General features: G+C 36.1%; 1 protein-coding gene across 1 annotated transcript in view; it reads right to left on the bottom strand.

Annotated features, from left to right (window-relative positions):
- Positions 1–24,654, bottom strand: part of LOC140161211 (N-alpha-acetyltransferase 15, NatA auxiliary subunit-like) — a 42,239-nt gene that overhangs the window by 11,887 nt on the left and 5,698 nt on the right. Inside the window, 9 exon segments of the mRNA XM_072184663.1 lie at positions 148–327; positions 1,009–1,155; positions 1,158–1,223; positions 1,665–1,812; positions 2,479–2,613; positions 3,251–3,319; positions 3,636–3,724; positions 5,027–5,131; positions 6,419–6,503. Of these exon segments, the coding sequence (XP_072040764.1) occupies positions 148–327; positions 1,009–1,155; positions 1,158–1,223; positions 1,665–1,812; positions 2,479–2,613; positions 3,251–3,319; positions 3,636–3,724; positions 5,027–5,131; positions 6,419–6,503 (1,024 nt within the window).

The raw sequence follows: 24,654 nt of genomic DNA, 5'->3' as shown, positions 1-24,654 counted from the left end.
CTTAAGAGTGCAGTGAGCACAAGCCTAATAATTTAAAAGTAAAAGTTTAATTCTTCTTAGCAGTAAAATTCAAAATGTAAAGAGCATTTTGTATTTGCTTCTTGTAAGATGGTGTTTTTTTAAACAAGCACATTAGTTCACACTTACCACTTTCTGAGAAAGTTGCATTAACTTGTAGACACTGCAAGAAACTCAGGAGCATATTTTCAATTGTTTTCACTTTCTCCTGATCCTTGTATAGGCCTTTGACGCTAACAAAAGCAGTGGGAGCACCTTTTCTCAACATCTTCCGTAAATATTCATCTAGTAACTTCACAAAGGGTTCACCTATTAATAAGAGAATAATAGATAATGCATGTAACTTTAGCAGACCTTCTTAAACTTTAAATTCCAAAATTATTCACATGGACCTAATTGTATTGCCTTATTACAGCTAAAAGCTGAAGAAACACAGCATAATAATACCAACTGAAAATGTACACACACAAAATACATAATTTATAAGAATCCGTACACAAGGACAGACTAGGCTAGGTCAGGGGTTCTCAGTCATGGTTGATTGGTTGCTTGGGTCAAATAATACAGGGACAATTTGGTTACCAATCATGCTGGCAAGTTCCCAAGGAGTCTGCGTGGGTGCGTATCTGAAGTTTTACATCCAGTATGTCCTATAACTGTAATGTACTTTGCCAGCTGGAGCTTGATTATTTGAGCTAAGTTTTTTATGTTAATTCATACAACACAAACAAAACCAGGATTGTCGCAGAAGACCATGCATGTAGCTTAAAATTTGAATTTGAAAGTTTTTTCTCTTCTATATTCCAACTTTTAAAAAAAGTTATAAACAGTTATAAATAGTTTAAAATCAGTTATAAATAGTTTAAAATCGTCCAGAAGAAAATTGCCTCAAAATATGCCGCAATAAAGATGTTGCACATATACCATAGAAAATTGGAGAAGGAGTTTTTTCTATTTTTTCCCTTCCAAGACAAACTTTTTTAAACTTACCTGAGGCAAAATTCATTGCTATTCTCTTGGGAGCTGCAGCTCTGTTATATTTCTCTGCAATTCCAAAATAAATGGCTAATCTTTCCTCTTCATTGGCGGTCGTATCGTCCGCTTCTAGACCATCATAATGCGACCAGTTTTCTGGTTACGCTCTACTAATGTCTGGAACATTAGCCTGGCTTCATCGTGTCTCCCAAGTAGAATCAACAACTCAGCTGTGGATGCAATAGAATTTCAAAAAGTCTTGTATTAGGTTTATTATTGATTAGGATTTAATTCACAGATCAGGAGGAGTATTATCATGTAGATTATGTAGTTTAGGGTTATTGATAGTGATCTGGGTACACATGTTGTGAACAATGCAACATGTATAGCCTCAAATACATGGATTTATGTAGGAATTCTGACAACTTGAATGTGACCAGGGCTCAAATACAAGGGGGTTAAGGGTAATTAGACCACACACAAAAATTAAACAAAATAACCCCCGTGGAAATAATTTGCAAATTGGCAAAAAATACACAATGGCTACTTTTTGTAGAATATGTTCAAAATAGTCCCAGTATTCAAAAACCATTTTAGCCGGTGAATGTGAAGGTACATAGCAAGAACAAACAGTGAAACATCTAAAGATGTTGCAAGTAAAATAAACTTACCTTTTGTCTCTAGAACTGACAGGTGATCAAAGATTTCCCCCTCATACTTTTCCAGATGTTTCAAGGATTCTTCCAGCATCCCTGCTTCCCGCATCACATCATTTTGATAGAGGAAGAACTCGCTGGTCTCATAATCATATTGTTTCACCTGAAAACAAATATCAGTCCCTTGGATAAAACCAATCAACTTGTCTCTTTTTCATCCCTCCTTTTCTCTTGTCTACAAAATTCCTCTATTCAGGGTTTCTTTGAAAACCATCTCGGGTAGCAGAGAAACATGCAACTTTAACACACAGTATGATTACCTTGCTTTGGTTTGGAGCTACTTACTAAAAAAAGACCTCATGACTAAAGAACTACCAATATTTAAACTAGAATTAATCCTAAACAACAAGATGTAACTATTTTTGATGGATGAACCAAGAAACTGAATCTCATCACAGTTGTGATTACATGAACTTTTAAAGGGAAGGCTATTGCCTCAATATCCTCCTTAATCTTACAAAATTAAAAATGGAATGCTGGACTTTTTATAAGCGCCATCATATTGTGTTGAAAGTCAGATACTATCTAGCAATAGGAAACACACAACAGAGAGAAGAATCTCTCTTAGTAATCCAAAAACCCAAAGGGTATACATCATTCTTTCACACACCTTGGCTTAGTATTAGCTGTTATTAGGAAAATGTCCTCAAAACATCAGAACTTTGAAAAATACATCTACTATCTCCCCTTCAAAATTTTCTCCCCCTCCCTTCCCCTCATCTATCCCTCCCTATCTTCCCACATGTCTCCCTGTGTCCTGTTTATCTACCTGTTGGGTTCTCCTGAACTCCTCCAATATTTTGAGAGCCATGTCGTAGTCTTTGAGTAGATGATAAGACATTGCATACCCTATCCATGAGGCTCTCTGTGCAGGTCGTAAATGGAGCAGTTGATACCTTGTATCCTAAAGAAGGAATGTATTGCAATATATTGTTTGAATGTTTGAACATGCAGTATTTTTCTTCCCCCTTGAAATTTTGGAAGGGGTGGGATATATTTTAAAACTGAAACTGATATTGAATCATATCTTCTCTATGGAGTTTTGCAATATAATACTGGGCTTGCAATGTATGAGCACTATAATATTGTGTTGAAAGTCAGATACTATCTAGCAATAGGAAACACACAACAGAGAGAAGTATCTCTCTTAGTAATCCAAAAACCCAAAGGGTAAACATCATTCTTTCATACACAAGATGATCCATGTGAAGATACTTAAATGCATCAAGTATGATCTCACATGGTCACAACGTTGAAACTTTTGTACATTGTATTCCGCTACATCTGCCTACCACTTACTAGTAATATATTCTTTGTTTTGACAATTGTACCAGAGGTATATATTTTTACATAGCTTCATTTTCAAAAGATGTTTATTTTTCAATTACTTGACATGTTTTTTCAATGGGTAAAAGGGTTCTTTTCTTAATAACTCTGCTTATTTTTTCCATACCCAAAATTAAGTTTGTATACCAAGATACCAAATAAAAATTCGCACTTTAACAGCAAATATGTAAATAAAGCATTAATTTCTGACTCACCCTGTATCCTTCTAAATCTCGCATCTGGATTTGTAAGAGAGACAAGTCTCTTAGGATCTGGAGATTATCCTGTTGAAGTAAAGTGAAAATATCGTTTCTGTGAAAGAAATTTTATATTTATACCACATGCTTTCAACCTTATTCATCTTTAGCGTCTTACAATCGACATGTTTCACTAAGCATGTCAAATTACGCTAGTATGCGATGTTGCACTAGCATGACAATGAATGCCTTGAGAGCATTCCGAGAGAAACTAGATACCCTCAATTATTACCCCATGTGTGTATCAAGATGGTGGTCAAGTCCTGGTTCTCTGGTTTTAATTCTGTGGAATACACACAAGTTTCTTAACTTGGACTCCCAATTGTGTCCCTGTGAATCTTACCTTGTCCCATTTGAGAGCATTTCGATAGCACTTGATAGCTTCATCATATTTCCTGTCTGATCTCTGAAGTAAACCATACACATGCCAACCTGATGATTAGCACCAGTTAAGGAAAGACAAGTTCATTTTCAAATACATGCCCTGTACCAATGGCTGGCTTGATGATAATCCCTTATCGTAGAGATTCACCCAAAATCTGATTTGCCATATATTTTTGAATGTAAATACTAAGTAAATGGGGAGAATCTATGCTTTTGCCAGAATCCTAAATAAATTCTAGGTGAAATAAAATTCTAGTCCTAAAAGGAAATTAATTTTGTAGTGGTTTGCATTTGGATGTAATAAATAAACATTTGTGTATGCCCTGTTCTTCACTTCATTCACAACAAATCAGAGACTATGTATATAGGTTATCTTGTTTTCACTGATTTGATCCTGTGGGTTTTTATCAAAATAATGAAACACTTTTAACTTGCAGCAAACTTCATTGTTTGGCAGTCCATAAAACACAAGATAGATTAATTCAAGTCAACATTCCATAGGTCATGAGTTCAGTGGCTGGCCAGTTTCACTTTCACTTCCGTTGGCTAAGTTTTTACCAACAGTTTATCAAACTAGAATTACTCGGTTCGTAATTAAGGTGGCCCCCCACAACAAAGGTTCGAAAATATAAAGAATACTATCACAAGACCAAGTTTGATTCGTGATTGCGTTTAAGCTGGAGCAGAGGAGGCTTAAAGGCATTCCTACAATGCACTATGATTGGGAAATTTGATCAATATAACCTAATTTTAAAGGCAAAGTCCCCATTGCCACACACACAAAATGGTCATTTTAAAACTGCAGCCAACGAGCTAATAGTTGAGACTTAGGACTGATATTTGATTTTCTTACAGGAAACATTCATATTGTCCCACTGCATTAATTTTATTCCTAAGTCTCGATGTTATGAATGTTAAATAATAGGATGAAAACACCAGATATTTGCACACAATTCCAATGCAAGGCATGATCAACTGTACCATATGTGTACAAAAGCCAGACATACAAGGTCAGAAACCCCATTGGGTTGTGGGAATGTCTTTAAACATCCTCTGAGCTGGAGAGTGGATTAATGGAAATGAACTCATTAATATTAATAAATATGCAAATAACATGACACAAAAGTATACAGGGCCACAATATACTATCACCGTACCAAGAGTGGGGGCCAATTACTATGAAGATTTTAACACAGATACATTAAAACAAGCAGTGTTTGAAATTGTTCTGATGAAAGAAAATAATCATGCATGGAAATTACACTAGTACCATATTTACAGCTCAATGTATTATTCAATAAGCAAATTAACATGAAGTTTAAAATGCAAACATTAAAATGGTTAGGATACAGACATGACTTTTTAAGTCATTTCTTAGTCCTCTTCTAACAAGATCATAGGCGTCTTCTTTCCTACCGACACAGTTCAAGATTAAACCTTTCATAGCCAAGGTTTCTGAAAGAGAGAAAGACACACAAGATGCCAATTACATGTATGCACTGCAATTAAGTGTGGGATGTTTTACAACTATCTGTGACAACTATCAATGTGAGTGTATACTACAAACAAAAAGTATCTTTACCGGTACACATAAAAAACAAAAGTGATTTCAAAAAGACAATAAAACTACGGTCAACCACTCTTGAAAAAGTCTCGTCGAAAATTTGAGTACCGTACATCAAATTTTTTCTTAGTTTTGTGACCAGTTTAAATTTACCTCAACACAAAATAAAGTGGTTGATAAATGGAGAATTTTGTTCTGTATATTGTTATACCATACCTCATTCAGCACAATGCAATTTTATTCCTCCAAATTCTAGTGTCTTTAAGGTGGTATTACACCCCCTGATAAATTTTGTGACTAATTTTGATTTATCTCAAAAAATAACTACACACTGGTAACAAAAGTTATGTTATAGGGGCAATGAATCCAATTACTTCATTGAAATTTCTGTGATTCAAGACAAGTGGTTCATTACATATGTTGAGAAATGGGGCATATTCTAGCAGTACCTCTTTTCTTATCATAAATAACATACCGCTTGTCTTGAGTCACTGAAATTCCAGTGTAGTAACTGGATTCCTTGCTCCTATAAGGCCAAAAAAAAAAAGTTTGTCTCAAAGCTTGCGCGCGCATTTGTATGATCGTGTGATTTGGAAAAAAGACATTTTTCCAGAAAAATTCGGCGGAAATCAGATTTTTTCCCTCAAAATACCATAAAAATACCAAGTCGGCAACTAAAAAAAAAAAAAAAAAAAATCGCATTTCGCATTTGTTTTCAAACAACTTGTGAGCTTTGAGACAACCCTTTTTTTTGCCTAATATAATGTATAACTTTTGTTACCAGTGTGTTACAAATTTATCAAGGGGTGTAGTACCCCCGTAAGTAATTGCTTATGTTTCAAGTGGATCGCTCGCTACTCCAGTCAAGATATAAATTACGTTGTTATCATAAATAATTTATACAAATGCATGGTAACAAAAATATTTTATTTCTCATACATGAGTTTGTTATAAGTGAGATGAAAAGAAATAACTCTCACTGAAAATCATTCCACAGTTTCCAAATATTTTTGTACGTATATCTACCCTACACCTTACAACTGATGATTTGACCATACATTTTTGGGATTTGAAATTCATCTTACCAGATAGAGTACACAGGAAACAAACATTGCCATTTTTAAACCTTACATGTATAATGCATAATTGCAATATTACACAGCCAGGAAGTCACATACCTCCATGTTCAGCAAACTTTGGGTTAGCCAGAATCTGCTTTGCAAACTTCAACCCATTTTTGTACTGCTTCTGTTCATAGCATTTCTGTAAGTAAAACACACAAGCAGCAAAATTGTTACACTGATGGACAGACATTTGTTTTGATTTTATTCGGCATCTCCATATTGCACATACAACAATACAAGGTAAATAGATATATAAAATGCATTAAGATAAATAACATATAATACACGTGGCCGTGTGTCTTGAAGTGGTGTTTGTTCCTTTGCGTTTTGTTAGTAAATTTCTAGGATCGTGCACTAAAATATGAAACAACACCACCCTATTGAGTACACCAGTTCACGACGCACGGCCACATAAAAACAAAGCAAGGAGATATAACAGGATAGCCCTTTAAGCCCAAAGGCTTATTTCCGAAGTGAATATTAAAAGTGAAAAAAAGTATTTAAACATGATTAAAATCATTAGAAACCAAATTTGGTTAAAAAGATGAGTTTTTACAGATTTTTTGAAACTTGGTTTATTAGAAATTGATTGCTCTTGGTAAGTTGGCCCAATCCTGAATGGCATTATAATAAAAAGAGCCAGAAGTGATGGTAGTGGATTTGGGAACACGAACATTTTGAGCACTGTTTCTGGACTATATTGGTGCACGTTTGAAACTCTGGTAAAATTTGAACTAAGATAGTCTGGGCCAACTTCATTAAAAATATCAAAAACATGGTTCAACCTGAGTTGTTTTGCCCTATTTTGTATGTTAAGGAAATTAAGATCTTTAAAATCATCTTCTGTAATATGATACATGCAATTCTTATAATATTTAAAATGAATCTGATAACTTTGTTTTGAGCAATTTGTAGGCTTTTACTCATCTGCTTATGTGTGCCAGCATGCCAAGAAGAAATAGAATAATCAAACAAAGTACAAGAGCAGAGCATAAAATTTTCTTGATATTTTGATCAAGAAACTTTGCCTGTCTGTAAAGAAATTTGAGTCTACAATGCACGAAAAAAGGTTGGCACACTTTGCCTGTCTTTTGGTATGTCTCTGCCCCGCTCCCCCAATTCAATGTTGGACCAAGCCATGTTGTCAACAGGCCCGTGAGACCCTCCAACATTGAAAGATGGGGAGTGGGGAAGGGTGAGATAGAGGGGGTAGTCTGTACTTCACATATACTGCATGTATGTTTCACTCGCCTCTCCAATTTTGATAGGGCACGCATTTCAATTGTTTAGTGCAAGTGTGCCAACTATTAATTTCGCAGATTGTAGAATTTACTTTTTTAATGACACCAAGACCCATTTCTTCACCATTCAAGCACTGGTCAATAGTAAGACCTAAGTATTTAACTGAGGGGGTAGCATGAATTGTTTGCCCTTCACACTCAATGGTATAATTTTGCCAATTCTTCAATTTACGTTTTGTTCCAAAAAGAATGAGTTCTGTTATACCCATGTGGAGAGACAGTTTATTATCAATGAGCCATTTGTTACAGCTTTCAAGATTTTTGCTAAGCTGCTGCCCAATTCTTAACGGATCTTTATCAGAAACCAAAAGAGCGCTATCGCCTGCATACTGAAGGAGCATACAATCAACACAGTTGGGTATGTCGTTTACGTAACAAAGGATCAAAATGGGACCCAAGATACTCCCCTGTGGAACTCCGCATGCGTTAAAGCCATCGAGTTTTTGTTTTTTTTACCTCTAAAACCTGACTGGAATTTAAATAAGATGTTATTTTCTGTGAGATACCTGTTAAATTGTACAAACACTGCTTTCTCTAAAATTTTGGAGGCCACAGACTAAATACTAACAGGTCTGTAGTTGCCTACTTCCAACCTGCTCTTCTTTTTATATAATGGTTTGACCTTGGCAATTTTCATTTCACTTGGAAACACTTCAGTCCTGATAGGGCAATCACCCATTTTGATCCCTGAGAGAATGATAATTGCAACCAGCGTTCAAATTAAGAAATTTAAAAAAAAAAGGTTGGCCGAAAATATTTTTGGTTGTCCGAAATTTTAATGAACTTTTTTGTACTGCTTCTGTTCATAGCATTTCTGTAAGTAAAACACACAAGCAGCAAAATTGTTACACTGATGGACAGACAATCACTAAGGCCCGGCAAAACACGTGATCTCGCTTTTCACGCTGTGATTCTCGCTATTAACCAACTATCTCGCTTTTTAAAAAAGTTTCCAAGCAGTGCACTTACTATCAAAATGTTGCTTTATGCCATAAAGTTCGCCAATTCCATTAAAATGCAATTCCAATTCGCCAAAGTGCAGAATTCAACAGCATTGCAAGCACAAGGTCGAGTGAACAAGCCATGCTTTACTCAATAAAAACTGACATTTCATTTCAAATGAGTTCAAGTTTAGGCCAAATATCATTATATTTATTGATTTACTGGAATATTTTGACTAGAAAACATAATTCAAGGTCAAATTTTTGTCACTTTTTTCTTCCACACCGGCCGGCCGTCGGCAGGGTTTTTTATTTACATCCAAACATTGTTGATGAACACTGAATAATAGAGGGCAGCCAATTTATTTATTTTTTTTTTATTTTTCGCATTTTCGGGCGTTCTGAAAGCTTCTTGTGCCATTTTTCGAGGAAAATCTCGCTTTTCAAAATTTTTGATCTCGTTTTTTACTTCAAAAAAATTTGTTTTTTGCCGGGGCCTAGCCTAGACAATCACCCATTTTGATCCCTGAGAGAATGATAATTGCAACCAGCGTTCGAATTAAGAAATTAAAAAAAAAAAAAAAGGTTGACCGAAAATATTTTTGGTTGTCCAAAATTTTAATGAACTTTTTGAGCTTAAAGTTGCAAGTTGCAAGCGTAAAAAATGTGTCGCTACGCTATATAAATGTATAAAGGGATCCATACAACTTTGAAAAATATGTAGGCCTACCGTATCCTGGGGTACTTCTATGTGAAGAATTCAAATCTACCATCAGCAAACTTGTAAGTCCTTTACTTAAGGTTACACGAAGAAACGTATAAAAAACGTATAAAAGACGTATAAAGTTGTTCTCTAAAACCGCGTTTTCTCAGCAATCAAATATCGCAGCGAGTCAAATGTTGGTGCATGGATGTATCTTAACATTATTTTTGTGTGTTTATACAAATTTTTAGAATCCGTTTGAAAATCCTTCCTTTAAATCATTTTTACGCACCATGTTCACAAGATCAAAAACACGTTCCATGCAGTTTTTTTCAAATATTCGCTCCGTATAAAACCACGCTGAGTGATTGTTTTCTCCTTTTTTGTATTGTACTACAAATCGACCAAAGAAATAATGTTGCCATGGGGAAGAACCAAATACAGTACCGATTAAATTTTATTAGCCCGTTTTTGGGAACAATTTTCGAGAATCTTGTATCACAAAACACTGTTATGTTACATTATCGATATCTGGATTGTGGAACGTTAATTTTGATTTCTAACTGCCTACATTATTTCTCAAAAGTATGTCGATTCCTTTACCATTTGAATTTCACTCAAATTTAAGCTACTTTTGCAAAAATCGAGGTTTTTCGCCATCGATACCTCCGACATTTACAGCGGTGATGAGATTGTTTATCATAAGAGCCTGGTATGCACTATTCCATAATAATCAGTTTGAGATCAATCGATTTCACAGGTCACTCAGTAGCTCAATCGGTTAGCGCGCGGACTCACGTTCGACTATATATAATACTATAGTTTTGAACTGGAAAACTTTGGTACGTGTTCGAGTCCCTATGTGGTCCATTCCATCTATTTTATTTTATTTTATTTTTCTCTCACTTTTTTCTTTTTTTTTGTTCGCTTCTCTCTTTCTGACTGCAGCGATTGATTGTTTTTGCCCGTTTTTTTTTTCATTATATAATTCAGGAATTTTTAGGCTATAGGCCTACCGTGATTAGTCTATAATAGGCGCGCCTATGAATATATTTTTACTTAATTAGACGGGGATTAGATTAACAAAATATTGGTTGTTGGTTTTGTTACTGTTGTAGGCCTATATATTGCATAATCAGGGTATAAATAGGCATACTAGGCCTAGCCTATAGAAGCATTGATTTATTTCACGACATATATCATCCAGGATAATTTTAAAATTGAAAATTTAGAAAATCCAAAGGAAAATTGCAAAAAACGGCTGCCCACTCCCCCCCCCCCCCCATCAGCCCATATGGTCCTATCATGGTCGCCCCTTCCCTATCCCTGCAACATATAGGATGACACACGAGCAGCGGTTTGTCCGTGGCCCTAGTTCAGATTGATTGTACGCGTGATAAAATCTATGGTTCATTCTTTTCTGCATGGCTGTTTCCATTATTAACTTACGCCCCTCTGGAATCAAGCCTTAAAAATCAATTGTATTTAACCTTAAAACGATATAGGGCCCTCAAAATGCAACTTCGTCCATCTAGGACCAACTTCGGGGGTCAGAACTCCAAAAGTAAAAATAATTTTATTGTCCATTTTTTGGTCAGTCAGAACCCTTTGTTGGGACATTACTCTTATCCTACAGGCCTATTGAGCCTATTAGAATACTATTATTAGCTGAGATATTACCCATGCAAAACCCCAATTGTACATTTTTTGTACATTTTGACCCCCTTGAAAACCAATGTCAGACATGCCCCACCATCAACTTCAGGTATGTTGAAAATATGTCCTTGGACAATATTTCTGAGCGATATTGGCTTAGGGTCTTGATGGCTTTAACACATCAGTTATGTTTGCCTTCTTCATAGAGTTGTACATTCCATGCGGAATCAACAATGTGTACAACTCTATGGAGTAGGCAAAGAGTGTGATCGGAATCCGTCCCTCACGTGAGGGACGGACATCAATAGATTAATTGCTGTGTTTAATTAACCCTTGTTATTTAAATTTATTCCTTTAAGTTAGGTTAATATATAACCCTTCAACCAATAGTTATTTCATGCATGAAAATGTTGCCACATGTGCATCAATTATTTCACTATACAAAATTTTCACGTGTGAGGGACGGAAATCAATAGAATAAGCAATCACCACCATTAGTTACATCTTCAAGTTTTCTATTGAAACTTATACACATGTTTAATCAATATGTACTTTTCATGAAAGAGTAATGTTCCATCTCTCCAAAAATTAAGAAATTTGACTCAGTTTGTTTTCAAGACGTCTATGAAGCGGGTCCAAAGTTTATGTGAGGGACGGACATTTTCTATGTGAGGGACGGACAAAATGTTACAAAATTTCAAATTTGGCAAGATTTCTCCATGCCCCTCATGTCAATGGATTCATCTGTCCCTAGTCTTAAAATGTTCCTATTGTCACAAAACTAACATGTGCCAAGTTTGAATTAATTCGGAGGTCGTCCTGGGGGCCACCGAGAGCCTAAAGTTACAATGTGTGTTCCTATGTAATAATAATAATAATAATAAAACAGCATTTATATAGCGCATTGTGAATCTCAGATTCCTCAATGCGCTTTACAGATTTAAAAACTACCAAACTTAATTTACAATAAATGATTTTAACTTAAGAATTATACAAACAATAATATGCATAAAACAGCAGACCAGCTGCAAGCAAACAACATTAGAATGGCAAGAGTAACACCAGTGAGAGGCCCACCGACAAAATCCCCAGGGGGACTGTCGGTGCACCTCACACCGGCATCATCAATATACATCAATATACAAGATAAAATACAGTTTAACATAATAAAAATATAGTAAAGTTCGTTGACCCCTGTACAATTCCAATTAGAAGCCGATCAAACAATTTAAAGTAGCTGCCATATCAAAACCGTTAGGACTTAGAAGCTCAAATCTTTTGCGCTTATAGTACTGATAATCATCTTCGAATCGGTGATAAAAATTAATCACCAACAAAATGAGCATGTGTGGAATTGGCACAAGCGCCCTCGATACAAAATTTCAGTGAAATAGGCATTTTGTGGTAATTTTTACCTCAAATTTTACAAATGTTGATGTCCTGGTTGTCATTACACTTTTACAAAGCAGATTTTCTGAACTTTAGATCAATATATAATACATATTAACAACTTTCAGTGTGAAATAAAGTATTATAGCACTTGGTTAAGACAGAAATTATAGATTTTCCCAAGAATGTGGACTGTGGGGGCACTTTTGACAATAAAACACAGTCATTTCTTTGGAGATGGATTTTCATCACAGATTCAAAGATGATTATCAGGGCGCTTAGCTCCCAAGATTTGAGCTTCTAAATCCAAACGGTTTTGATATGGCAGCTACTTTAAATTGTTCGATCGGCTTCTAATTGGAATTGTACAGGGGTCAACGAACTTTACTACATAGGAACACACATTGTAACTTTAGGCTCTCGGTGGCCCCCCAGGGCGACCTCCGAATTAATTCAAACTTGGCACATGTTAGTTTTGTGACAATAGGAACATTTTAAGACTAGGGACAGATGAATCCATTGACATGAGGGGCATCTGATGCACCCTAACCACTAATGCTATCCTTGACATCTAAATGAAATGCAGTTGTCAAAATAATTCAAGTTCAGTGGAAATATCATATGATTATACCCCCCTAAATACTTGTGTGAGGGACGGACAGCTTGTCTGTGAGGGACGGACATATGATGGCCTAAATATCTTATTCAGTGTCTATTTCACTTTTAATTTCAAATTACACAGAAGTTTTATTTCATGCTGTTTGTTTTCAATACCCAATTGTAGTTTTACTGATAAAGAAGCAGTAATTTACAATAATATTAATTTTAATAAGTTGGTGTGAGGGACGGACAGACCCTATTTTTTAGCAACAGGACCTTCAATTCCAAATATTTGGGAGCATGACCTTCTGGGATTGGCCTGAATTTGTTTTAGACAGACTCTCTGACTGGGTAGAAGAATTGGGTTTAATATTTAGTGGCCAAATATTTTCACTCAACATACATTGGTACCTGTACATCCAAAATAAGTTGGTGTGAGGGACGGACATGTCGGTCCCTTAATTAATTATGGACTAATAACTCTTAGATTTAAAGATTGGTAATTTTAGTTTCTTTATCTCTAGTAAGGTGAGCACTAATATTGATAGATAGGGTATATATGCTAATTTAATTCCTTAGAATATTTCTCAAAGAAACAACTTTTTGGATTTTTATTCGTGAGGGACAGACAAAATTTGTAGCATTCACCTTCCATGACCTCCAACTCTCTTCTGAAAGACATCTAATTAAAAATCTCATTGATATTTCATGTGGCAGGGGTTGCACTATTGATATGTAAACAAAAATATTTTCACTCAACATACATTGGTACCTGTACATCCAAAATAAGTTAGTGTGAGGGCCGGACATGTCCGTCCCTCACATTAATTAAGGACTAATAACTCTTAGATTTAAAGATTGGGAATTTTAGTTTCTTTATCTCTAGTAAGGTGAGCACTAATATTGATAGATAGGGTATATGCTAATTTAATTCCTTGAAATGTTTCTCAGAGAAAAAACTTTTTTGGATTTTTTTATCCGTGAGGGACGGACAAAATTTCTAGGGTTCACCTTTCATGACCCCTCCTATCTTCTGGAAGACATCCAATTAAAAATCTCATTGATATTTCCTGAAACAAGGGTTGTACTAATAATCTGTAAACAAAAATTGACAATAGCATATAATCTCTTCCTAAGAGAAGTATTTTCATAATAATGCAACATAGTGTCCGTCCCTCATGCTACAAATAATGCACGCAACTTTAGCGGCACGGAAAACACAAAATTTATGACAAATTTTTTTTTTTTTTTCTTTTAGATTATTAAAATATAATCCTTTCCACCAAATTAAAACCATTTTTTATGGACATTTGAATAAATCCTATTTTTTCACCAAATGTTACCCAATTTCCGATCACACTCCAAACCTAATTGATGTGTTAAAGCCAACTAACAAGTTGAAACTACTAACAAAGCTAATTTTACATTGAAAAAAAACCCATCAAGTAGGCCTAGTAGTAGTTAGTAAGTATTTACCCCGGGTTATTTATAGTTGGATTTTGCTACGAAAAAGGGGCTTCATACTCGGCAGTCCACGCTTTTTAATGCGTGCCGGTTCGAAATTCTGAAAATTGGTGAAAGCGTGGAGGTTTAAACTTTTTGGGTGAAAAGCGTGGAATGATATAAAGCGTGGAATTAAAATAAATAGCGTGTGGCTTCTTCCAACTTACAGTATATTTTTACTGAATGATAAAATAATCATAGTTCCAAGAAAAGTCGCCAAAACTCGCACACCATGTCACAAGATAAAATTCCATTTGATGCAGGCTAGCGCTTGTTTACGAGTGTCCAGCACAATGTACACAATATCCTCCCCAGAAGTGTGCAAATGTCCGATTTTCCATGACGTGTTATTTTTCTTTACATTGATCGTATAATTGATTGAGCGAAGAACTCGGAAGAAGTAGGATATAGTCGCTGAACACAGCGCACGTCAAGTTTCATGACAAGAACAACATTTGAACGCCATAAAAGTACAGTTATTCATTAAAATGCTTATAATACAGTACCGTACAGTAGTAGTTTTTTACATAATTTGCATTGTTCACGTAATGTACGGTATCAACTTAAGGGGGTACTACACCCCTGTGGTAAATTTGTGACTATTTTTGCATTTTTCTCAAAAAATAATAACACACTGGTAACAAAAGTTATGTATATATTATTGGGGCAAGGAATCCAATTACTATACTGAAATTTCAGTGACTCAGACAAGCGGTTCAGTATATATGATAGGAAATGAGGTACATCCCAGCGGTACCTTATTTCTTATCATAAATAACGAACCGCTTGTCTTGGGTCACTGAAATTACAGTGTAGTAATTGGGTTCCTTGCCCCAATAATATAGTAACTTTTGTTACCAGTGTGTTATTAGTTTGAGAAAAATGCAAAATATACACAAATTTATCGAGGTGTAGTACCCCTAATGGAGAGAAAACATCGGACTCGCATGTGTGAAATAGGTGCAGAATTCGGCGTACTTGATTTACTTCAAACCAAATTGCGTGTGACTTTGTCAATGTTTACAAATAGCGGAAAAAGCAAAAAGTGGTGGGGGTCAAGAATTTTCAGTATAAAGGGTGCCTCAGTAAAAAGCGTGGGGGTCAGGAATTTTCAGCATATAAAATAAAAGGGTGGGAGTCAAACCCCACTGCCGAGTATGGGATTAATCCAGGCCCAATTACTGATAATTACCCCCTTTGGTCAATTTCACTACTAGCTGGACAAGACCACCCCAATGATAAACCAAAGTAGACAATCCAAAAGATAGAAAATTGTTATGTAATAATTATGTTATTATGAAACCTTTTGGCACACTTTTCACATCATGTTGATTAGGGTGCATCATACGCCCCCTATGTCAACGGATTTTATTGCTATTTGGTGAAAGTGTGCCACTTGCTAAAATATTAATCCCCACCAAATTTAAATTCAATCCGAAGTCGTCTAGTGGGTCCACCGGGAGCTCAAAGTTTCGACGCGATCTTTACAGCAAATGCCACGATTTCACATAAGGCAGCCATTTATATTCCCATTACTATACACAATGAAATCATTGCTCCCGTATGGAATTTGCATCTATTCATGCTTAAAACAATGGTAATGGAATATTTAATGGTTTCACAACATTTTAAGTAGTTGGCATGGTGTCATGGAATCACTTCTACATTAGAAATTAATAGCTGCCATGTATATTTCCATTACTTTGCACATTAAAATCACGGCTGCCATATGTATTTGTGTCTAATACTAGGCCCTACTGCTTTAAAAGAGTGGCAAATGAAATTTGATGTTATCAAGTGTTGTTCAATAATTAGGCATACTGCTTTAACTAATAGCTGCCTTAGAAGCTAATAGCTGCCATTTACCAACATGTCAATGTCACTACTTTGTCTGCTTTCCATGAGTACTGTATGGCTGTATTTTTTTCTCAAAAGGATCTTACATAATTCTAGGAAAAGTGGGTATTAATAATTCTATAAATAGTACTTCCTCTGGTTGTTTGTTTATGTTTCTGTCAGAGCATGATTTCATGGTCAGAGAGATGACAAGAAACATGCCCCATCTTGTTGACCCTGATGAGAAATACCTTATTCCTTAGTATATAGACCTATAATTGGGATTTTCTTCAGCATCTTCACAAGTTGTTTGTCTTCACTGCAGCTATCAACATCCTGATATCAATGACAATATGGCTGAAAAAAGTTCTGCCAGTGCAGAACAAACCCCAGAGTCATCCAAGACAACTTCTAAATCGTGTACAAGAAAAAGCATTGAAATATTTGGGCTTGGCAAAGGAATCACTACTGCCGATTCAATTATCACAGGATCAAAGCTTCCAACAAGCAGACAGGTTCTACGGTGCTACTTGTATAACCAAAAGCAAGGACTAGCTTCAAAACAAACCAAGTATCAGACTGCAAAGCTTGTGTTAGACCGGTCGCCGAGATCTACAACAAAGCTAACATTCCCATGATCATAGAAAAGAATGCATGTAAGAAGATCATACAGCTTGCCGATGAAAACGCAAAGATTCGAGCAATCCCACTTTCGGGAGAAAACTCCAGCTACTTGTGCTAAATTGCAGCTTGCTGAAAGCCAACTCGGTAAAACATTTGCAATTTGGCCACAAAATGTTGATGAACTGATTACAATCCCAGAAGACCGCTTGTTCCTGAATTCCATGAGAGGAGATCGATGTGCAACATTTGGCTCCAGTGATACAGTACTTGCAGCAAAAATAAAAGCGCAAAGAAGAACATGCAGCCGCAGAAGCAAAGCGACAAGAAAGAAGTAAACAGCAGATGGATGAACCATCAACTAGTTTTCATTCTCTTCTTAGTTCCAGTGAAGATAGCAATAGTGATGCAGACTCATCTGATAGCGATTCTGAATGTGATACAGAAACTCCAACAGGACACCGTCATTACTTTCGAACAGGAACATCAGTCTTCATACCTCATAACATTTTGGCATCACCAAATCTTGTTTCTCTTAGCACACGAATGGGAATAACACCTACACAACAATCTGCTTTTACTGAAGAACTAGTAAGAGAAGTTGGTGGAGATACTTCAAAATTGGCCTTATCCTATGCCACCGAGACAAATCTAGACGGAGAGTGGTGGGAGACATTGCAAATTCAGCCAAAGAGGCATGGACTCCGCCAAAGTTTGCATCTCTGCACTGGGACGGGAAACTTATGTCATCCATTTCAAACCAAAATGAAAAGGAGGAAAGACTAAGTGTCCTGGTGGGAGATACTAATAATGTGAAACTCCTTGGAGTACCGGCTTACAGGCCTGGTACAGACCGCAAGTCGGGTGACATCATCTCCAAGTTATCTGTCAACTTGCTCCAATCCTGGAATTGTGCTGACAACATAAAAAATTTGGTGTTTGATACTACTGCTTCTAACACAGGCCATATGTCCGCTGCATGCATTGCAATCCAGACTCATCTTGGAAAAGCACTCCTATGGTCAGCATGCCGACACCATGTAGGCGAGGTCATGCTGACCCAAATCTTCAAGGATCTCCAAATAGAGACATCCAAATCACCTGAGGTAACCCTCTTTTCCCGATACAAATCCAACTACAACATATTGCCGCAGAATAGCGAGCAGCCACTTGCCCAATTTGACATTACTGAGTTTAGTCAGACACAACAGACCTTACTGCGGAAATTCAAAGCTGATGCTGAAATTGTCCTGAGGTCCAAAATGGATCTTGTAAGAGATGATTATAATGAGTTTGTTGAGCTCTCCATGTTCTACCTTGGATTCCAGACTTCCATCACTTTCAAGCGGCCAGGAGCAGTACATAAGGCAAGGTGGATGGCCAAATTATTATATTCAATCAAGATCTCTCTTTTGCAAGATCATATTCGCAACTCCCAAAAGGAACAGTCACAACAAAGCACCAACCCCCGAAGATTCGCGACTTTGTCACATTCGCAACCATCATATACAGCACATGGTGGTTAACATGTAGCAATGCTGTTGATGCGCCGTATAACGACTTGAAGTTATACAAGCAGTTGTTGCTGTATTCAGAGGTGAATGCTTGTGTTTCTGCAAGTGCCATCGCAGCAATGGAGCGGCATCTGTGGTATCTCACGGAAGAGATGGTTCCACTAGCACTCTTCAGTGAAAAAGTACCTGGAGTAGAGAAACAAGCTCTAGCCTGTAAGCTCCTGGCAGTCAAACCTGACACAGAAATTATCATCCCAAGTAACCGCTATGGTAAAGGCTTCAAGAAACCTAATTTCCCAACAAACATCACAGAAGCAACAACCCTAGCTGACCTAGCAGGAACGGACTCTTGGTTCACCATGCGCATTTTGCAGCTTGATGATGGCTTCCTTTCAGACAGCGTTGACACTTGGCCTCAATCCCCAGCTTTCCAGACCTCTGTTGCCAATGTCCGTGCCATTAACGTTGTAAACGATGCAGCAGAGCGTGGTGTAAAGCTAAGTTCTGACTTCCTGTCAGCTGCCCGTTCTTAGGAGCATTATCAGGCTATCTTACAGACTGTGGAAGACGACAGAAGAAAGCGGCCAAATCTGCAAAATAAACTGCAACTTTAATGAAACTGCATGGCGACTTGGACAAGGTGAATAGTCTCATTTACAATATATGAGAATAGTAGTATTGTACAACACTTGTCAGTCACTAAAAATTATATGAAGCCATTGCTACTCTGTTAAGCCTAAAAATTCATGCGGGAGCCATGATTTCACTGTCAAAGTAATGGAAATATACATGTTTGTATAGGGCAGCTATTCATTTCTGATGCAGTAGTAATTGTATAACACTTGTCAATCACTAGAAAATGATGTAAAACCATAAAATATTCCATTACCACACTTTTAAGCATGAATAGAATACAAATTCCATACGGGAGCCATGATTTCACTGTGTAAAGTAATGGGAATATAAATGGCTGCCTTATGTGAAATCGCGGCATTTGCTGTAAAGATCGCGTCGAAACTTTGAGCTCCCGTGGACCCACTAGACGACTTCGGATTGAATTTAAATTTGGTGGGGATTAATATTTTAGCAAGTGGCACACTTTCACCAAATAGCAATAAAATCCGTTGACATAGGGGGCGTATGATGCACCCTAATGTTGATAGCTCTACATATAACGCACTTGAAACTTGATATCGAGTTTAGCGTCACTTTTTTTTCAGCTCATAATGAGGTAACTATTTCATTATTCATTATTTTCAAGGTTTCATTATACGCGGCCTTTTACCAATGCTTATGCACTTTTGTTCATTCTATTTGGGTCCCAAATGTCACGAATACACAAAACGTTTATAAAAGTATAATTATCTTGCTTTTTGTTTAAGGGGTACTACACCCCTCGCCAATTTTGTGCCTATTTTTACATTTTTCTCAAAAATTATAGCGCTTTGGTGACAAGTAAGATATGTATATAGGGGCAAGGACTACAACTACTGCACTGAAAATTCAGCAACTCAAGGCAAGTAGTTATTGATTTATTGATCAAATATTGGTTTTCCATGATTTTTGACTGTAACTCCACAACTGTTGTCTGCGTTGAAATAAAATTTCCAGTGCAATAATTCTAGTCCTTGCCCCTATAATATGCATATCTTACTTGTCACCAATGCGCTATAATTTTTGAGAAAAATGCTAAAATAGACACAAAATTGGGTAGGGGTGTAGTACCCCCTTAAATCAAGTTTTAAAACAAACTCAATGTATTCCGAAGTATATCAGTCTTCTTCACTCCAATTTGTACTAACCTCTCTGTATAGACCACTTGACATCACTGTTTATCAACAAAGGCGAGGGACTCGTCTGTCAATATGCTTGACCGAGCCGCCACACTGTTCAATGGCTTTCTTGTACTATATGAAATGTGGCGGGCGATTTAAAATGCACATACCCTTAGCAAACTACGATGCGTGACGCACACTGCAGGGCAAAGAACAATGGAAATTGCCATAATGCGCACGCGCACTGCCGGGCAATGACGTCACATGCCAAGTGGTCTATACATTTGAGGATAGGGGGAAAATGGGGGGGTTGTGGTTGACTCATTTATACAAAAATAACAATCATGCAGAACATTGAAATAATTATTATTGGCACCAATTTGTTAAAAATAGGGCCATGCGTTTTGAACTCGCCACCCAAAAATGGTGGTGTTGTTACGCTTTTCCAAATCGAGACTCGTTCAAATTGTTATATCTCTGCTTAAACAAAAGGTATTGAAGTGTGTTTGGTGTCATTTTGTAGCTATATAAGTGCCCTAACAGTAGGTATATCACCTCAAAAATAAGGGCAGCAGAAACACGTTATTTAATGTTTCTACATGAATGACCTTTATTAAAGCATCAAAAATCAAAAAACCGAATTGAAATCGGTCAATGCATTGTGACGTAGTGTCAATTTTAAGATACTCATAAATGGAATGCAAATCTGCCACAAATTGCTATAATGACAAAATTGGCACATTTCGAGATTTTGAAGGTTTATTTGGACGCTTGCTTGAAAAAGCAACGTTGATTTAAGTATCACAGGTTAATTGCCTATCTTTTTAACTTCGTCAAAGAAAACAAAATTAAAAATCTATCATTGAATAATTATAATAAATTAACCAAATATACTATTTTAGCAATTTCGCCAATCTGCAGACAAATAAAAGTTGAAAAAATGACTAAGTTCAGCTAATTAATATGCAAAATTGATGCCCAAAGAAAACCGTACATGATATCAGGGTGCGGTTTTTTCACAAACATATGTATACAAAGTTCTTTCAATTGATAACAAAAAATACACAAAAAGTAATCAATTATGCAAATTAGCTTATTACAGCTAATTATGTATTCATCATATTATTATGTAAATTTGGCATGAATAATTTTTTTTTCAATATTTAATGAAAGTCTTTTCATTCATCATGAATTTGTCAAATATGAACCTGTTATGATGTTGAGTAAAGAATCTGCAGTATATTACATAATATAATACAAAAAATACAAACTTTGACATTTTGACGGTGTCTGGTATAGAATTTTCATTTTTTCTGTAAATATGGTATGTGTCATCATTGCTCAAAGCCAAATCCGAAAAGTAAAAATAAAAATTATTTTGCAATGAGACTTTAAATTAACATTTTGTTATCTGGATTAACATGGGAATAGAAACGGTAAAAGCAACAGCCCCTCTACTATACCGCGTATACAAAAATGGTGTGGCCTTGGACACACACAATGGCTTAGAGCTATTGTGGTTTGGAATATTACTCCCTTTAAACTCACTTAAAAAATGGTTTGTTTCAAATCGTTTTCCTCAAGTGTGCCATTCGTTGTCGACGGAAATATTTTACATGCTTAGAAAGATTAGTATTTCAGCTAAATGGTGGTAGATCTTGATTTTTCAAAAGGCCTATATTTATTGATTTATGAGGGATCTTCAACAATCCATAAAAACAGGTAGTAGCTCTTAAACGAAGCAATATTTATTTTAAAAAAAAACGATGGTAGTCACAGAAAGGTTTCACACACCATATATCAAAAATTCAAACAATTGTGATAAATAGCACATATGAGGAAATTAATTTTTCGGCATGGATGTTTGCCAAAATTGAACAACTTTCATGCGCGCGCTTTTCAATTTACTGTTATGCTTGCATGCACAGTGTGGCAGAAGTATTGTGCAGCCACTGTGACATGCCTACTAACAGACCTCCAAAGGAGAATTGTTTATCAGCTAAGATAGTGGAGTTAGAGTTGTTTGAGTTCAGAATGACCGAGGTGGTGGATGAGGCGGTGGCGGATGAGGCGGTGGCGGTATGTGCAAAGTCTATGGGAAATAAAGATTTTGTGTGTGTGTGTTGAATCAACTGATCATATCTTTGCATCCATATGGGCTACAGACATGGTTAAGAGCTCTTAATTGAAAGATTATTAATTCTGCTAATTGTTTGTAATCATTTTTAACTCTTTATGATTGGTTTAGTCTATAAAATGCAAACTTTTATGTACAAATCTACCCGTTTTCATATTAAACACTGTAATAAGCAATGCGGATGTCTTCAAAATCTAAAAGTTGCTGTAAATTTTTAATTACTTATCCTATCATAGTCAAAGTTTACATTTTCTGAGAGGAAATTTGATGAGGAATCTAAATATGGACTTACTTTTTTTGTATGGGTTAGGGGTAAAATGTTTCAGTTCAAAATATGTTGAATTGTAAAAAATTTGAACATATTTTAGGACACCCTGTATTCGAGATTACCAAACAGCTGTGATTTTTTTTTTCTTCCAGAGTCAGTAGGCTCCCCCTAACCTCTAACCAAATCAATGTTGTTTACTTTCAGTTTATAACTGCAAGTTAGTAATAAGCAATGCATTAAATGACCCATTTTTTATTTGGATTTTTTTATTCCACCCTGTATAACTTCAAGGTCACCCTGTACAGTGAGTTGAAATGTGTATATTTAAATTGCTTTTGCCTTCAGCTTTCCAAAAATGTATACTTTTGCTAGTTTAGGGTTGATAGTTGTGTAGATATTCTAATTTGAAACTTGATTGGTGTAAAAATTCATAATATTTGTGATGTAACGCTATTGGGGTGGCGAGTTCAAAACACGTGGCCATAGGTCTTTTATATAGTATCTCCTATCTTAAATTATAAACATAAACAATGTCCATGGCTAGGTTAAGTTCACTTCTTCTAGTCTAACCTGGTATCCCAAAGGTATAGTTGAAATAATTGGATAGAGCAAGGGTCAAAAATCTGTATATTTTTAATGCTCAAATATTTAGATGAATTCTTCCACTTGTTGTCAAGGTTTTCTATAGTTTTTGAAGGGGTTTAAAAATTGTGCACAACAAATTTTCTTTCTGGTTTAGTAGTAATTTGCACATTGAATAATGAATTATTTTCAGATTTCACATCTCAAACACGGCACAAAATTCATAACGCGGGCGGTGGACACTAAACTCAGAATCAAGTTTCAAGTGCCTAATCATGGGAAATCAGCAGGAGCTAATTGGAGGGATAGTCGTTTTGATTTTTATACCTTTTTCGTAGAGTAACCAGAGTATACACATAATTTGTATCTAGATAGACCTACCTGTCATATGAATACTTTGGAATAAAAGTAAGTATAGAAGGCCTAGATTTTTTTATATAAACGTTTGTTATTTTTTGTCTTATAAACATGAGGGGGGATCAAAAAATGTAGATCCTAAAAAGGGGGATCAAAAATATTTAGACCCTAAAAAAGGGATCAAACAAGAATTTGTGTGTGTCCCAAAGTTAAACGCGAGTTTTTTCACCCCACCGCACCAAAGTATTTATGAACACTCCCTAAGTAACGCACTATTGTACACGCTCATTTGAGAACTTAAATAATCTGCTACGGTACCGTGATTTCAGCTTATTATAAGTTATAGACAAGCTTAACTTAAATTTTTATTTAATTCAAAATATGAAATGTAAACCCCGCTGCCCCCGCATGGTAGTAAAAACTTGGCCATAAAAGCCGATTTAACGTGTAGCGATACTGTACACCGCGCAATGACGGATGCACGGACTTGGCACAAATTAATTAGACCACGCATATTTACGACATTTTTATCCCTACCATGCTACAACTACAAGTACAACGAAACTAAATATACCAAGACAGTTGCTCGAAATGTCTTGTTTTCAGATTCAGCACATGACGGGAAACCCCAGCTTTGCAGCTTTTTTGTCTGCTCTCTTCGGTGTTTTACATTGTTACATGGACATCGGCATCGCCATGTTCAATGATGTTACACCTGCATGCCCGCCCTCTTGTGTAGGTATAATACAAAAAAAATTGAACTTTTTTTGATTCTCATCAAAGTAATCTCATATTAAAGAGCTAAATGAAAGAAAACTGATGAGGCATAAATGAATGTCATACGACATGTGGTTGCGGAGATATGCTAATTTGAATGGCTCAATTTTTCAGCCAATTTCCTGTACAAACTTTTTTGTGCATGCACATATTAAAATGCTTAAATAGGCCTATACTGTGCATTGTGAGTACACAATTTTACGAAACAAGCACTGTCTTGCTATTAATACTGGTACTGTGTAAATGTAATCCTAGATTGATTGAATTTGTATTGATGTGAACATAAGGGCCTATCATTTTCTTTGGAAGGGGGTCCCAAATGTACAGGGG

This window comes from Amphiura filiformis, chromosome 9 (genome assembly GCF_039555335.1).
Source record: "Amphiura filiformis chromosome 9, Afil_fr2py, whole genome shotgun sequence".
Taxonomy (NCBI): Eukaryota; Metazoa; Echinodermata; class Ophiuroidea; order Amphilepidida; family Amphiuridae; genus Amphiura; species Amphiura filiformis.
The sequence above is the reverse complement of the archived record's forward strand: the minus strand, read 5'-3'. Positions and strand labels throughout refer to the sequence as shown.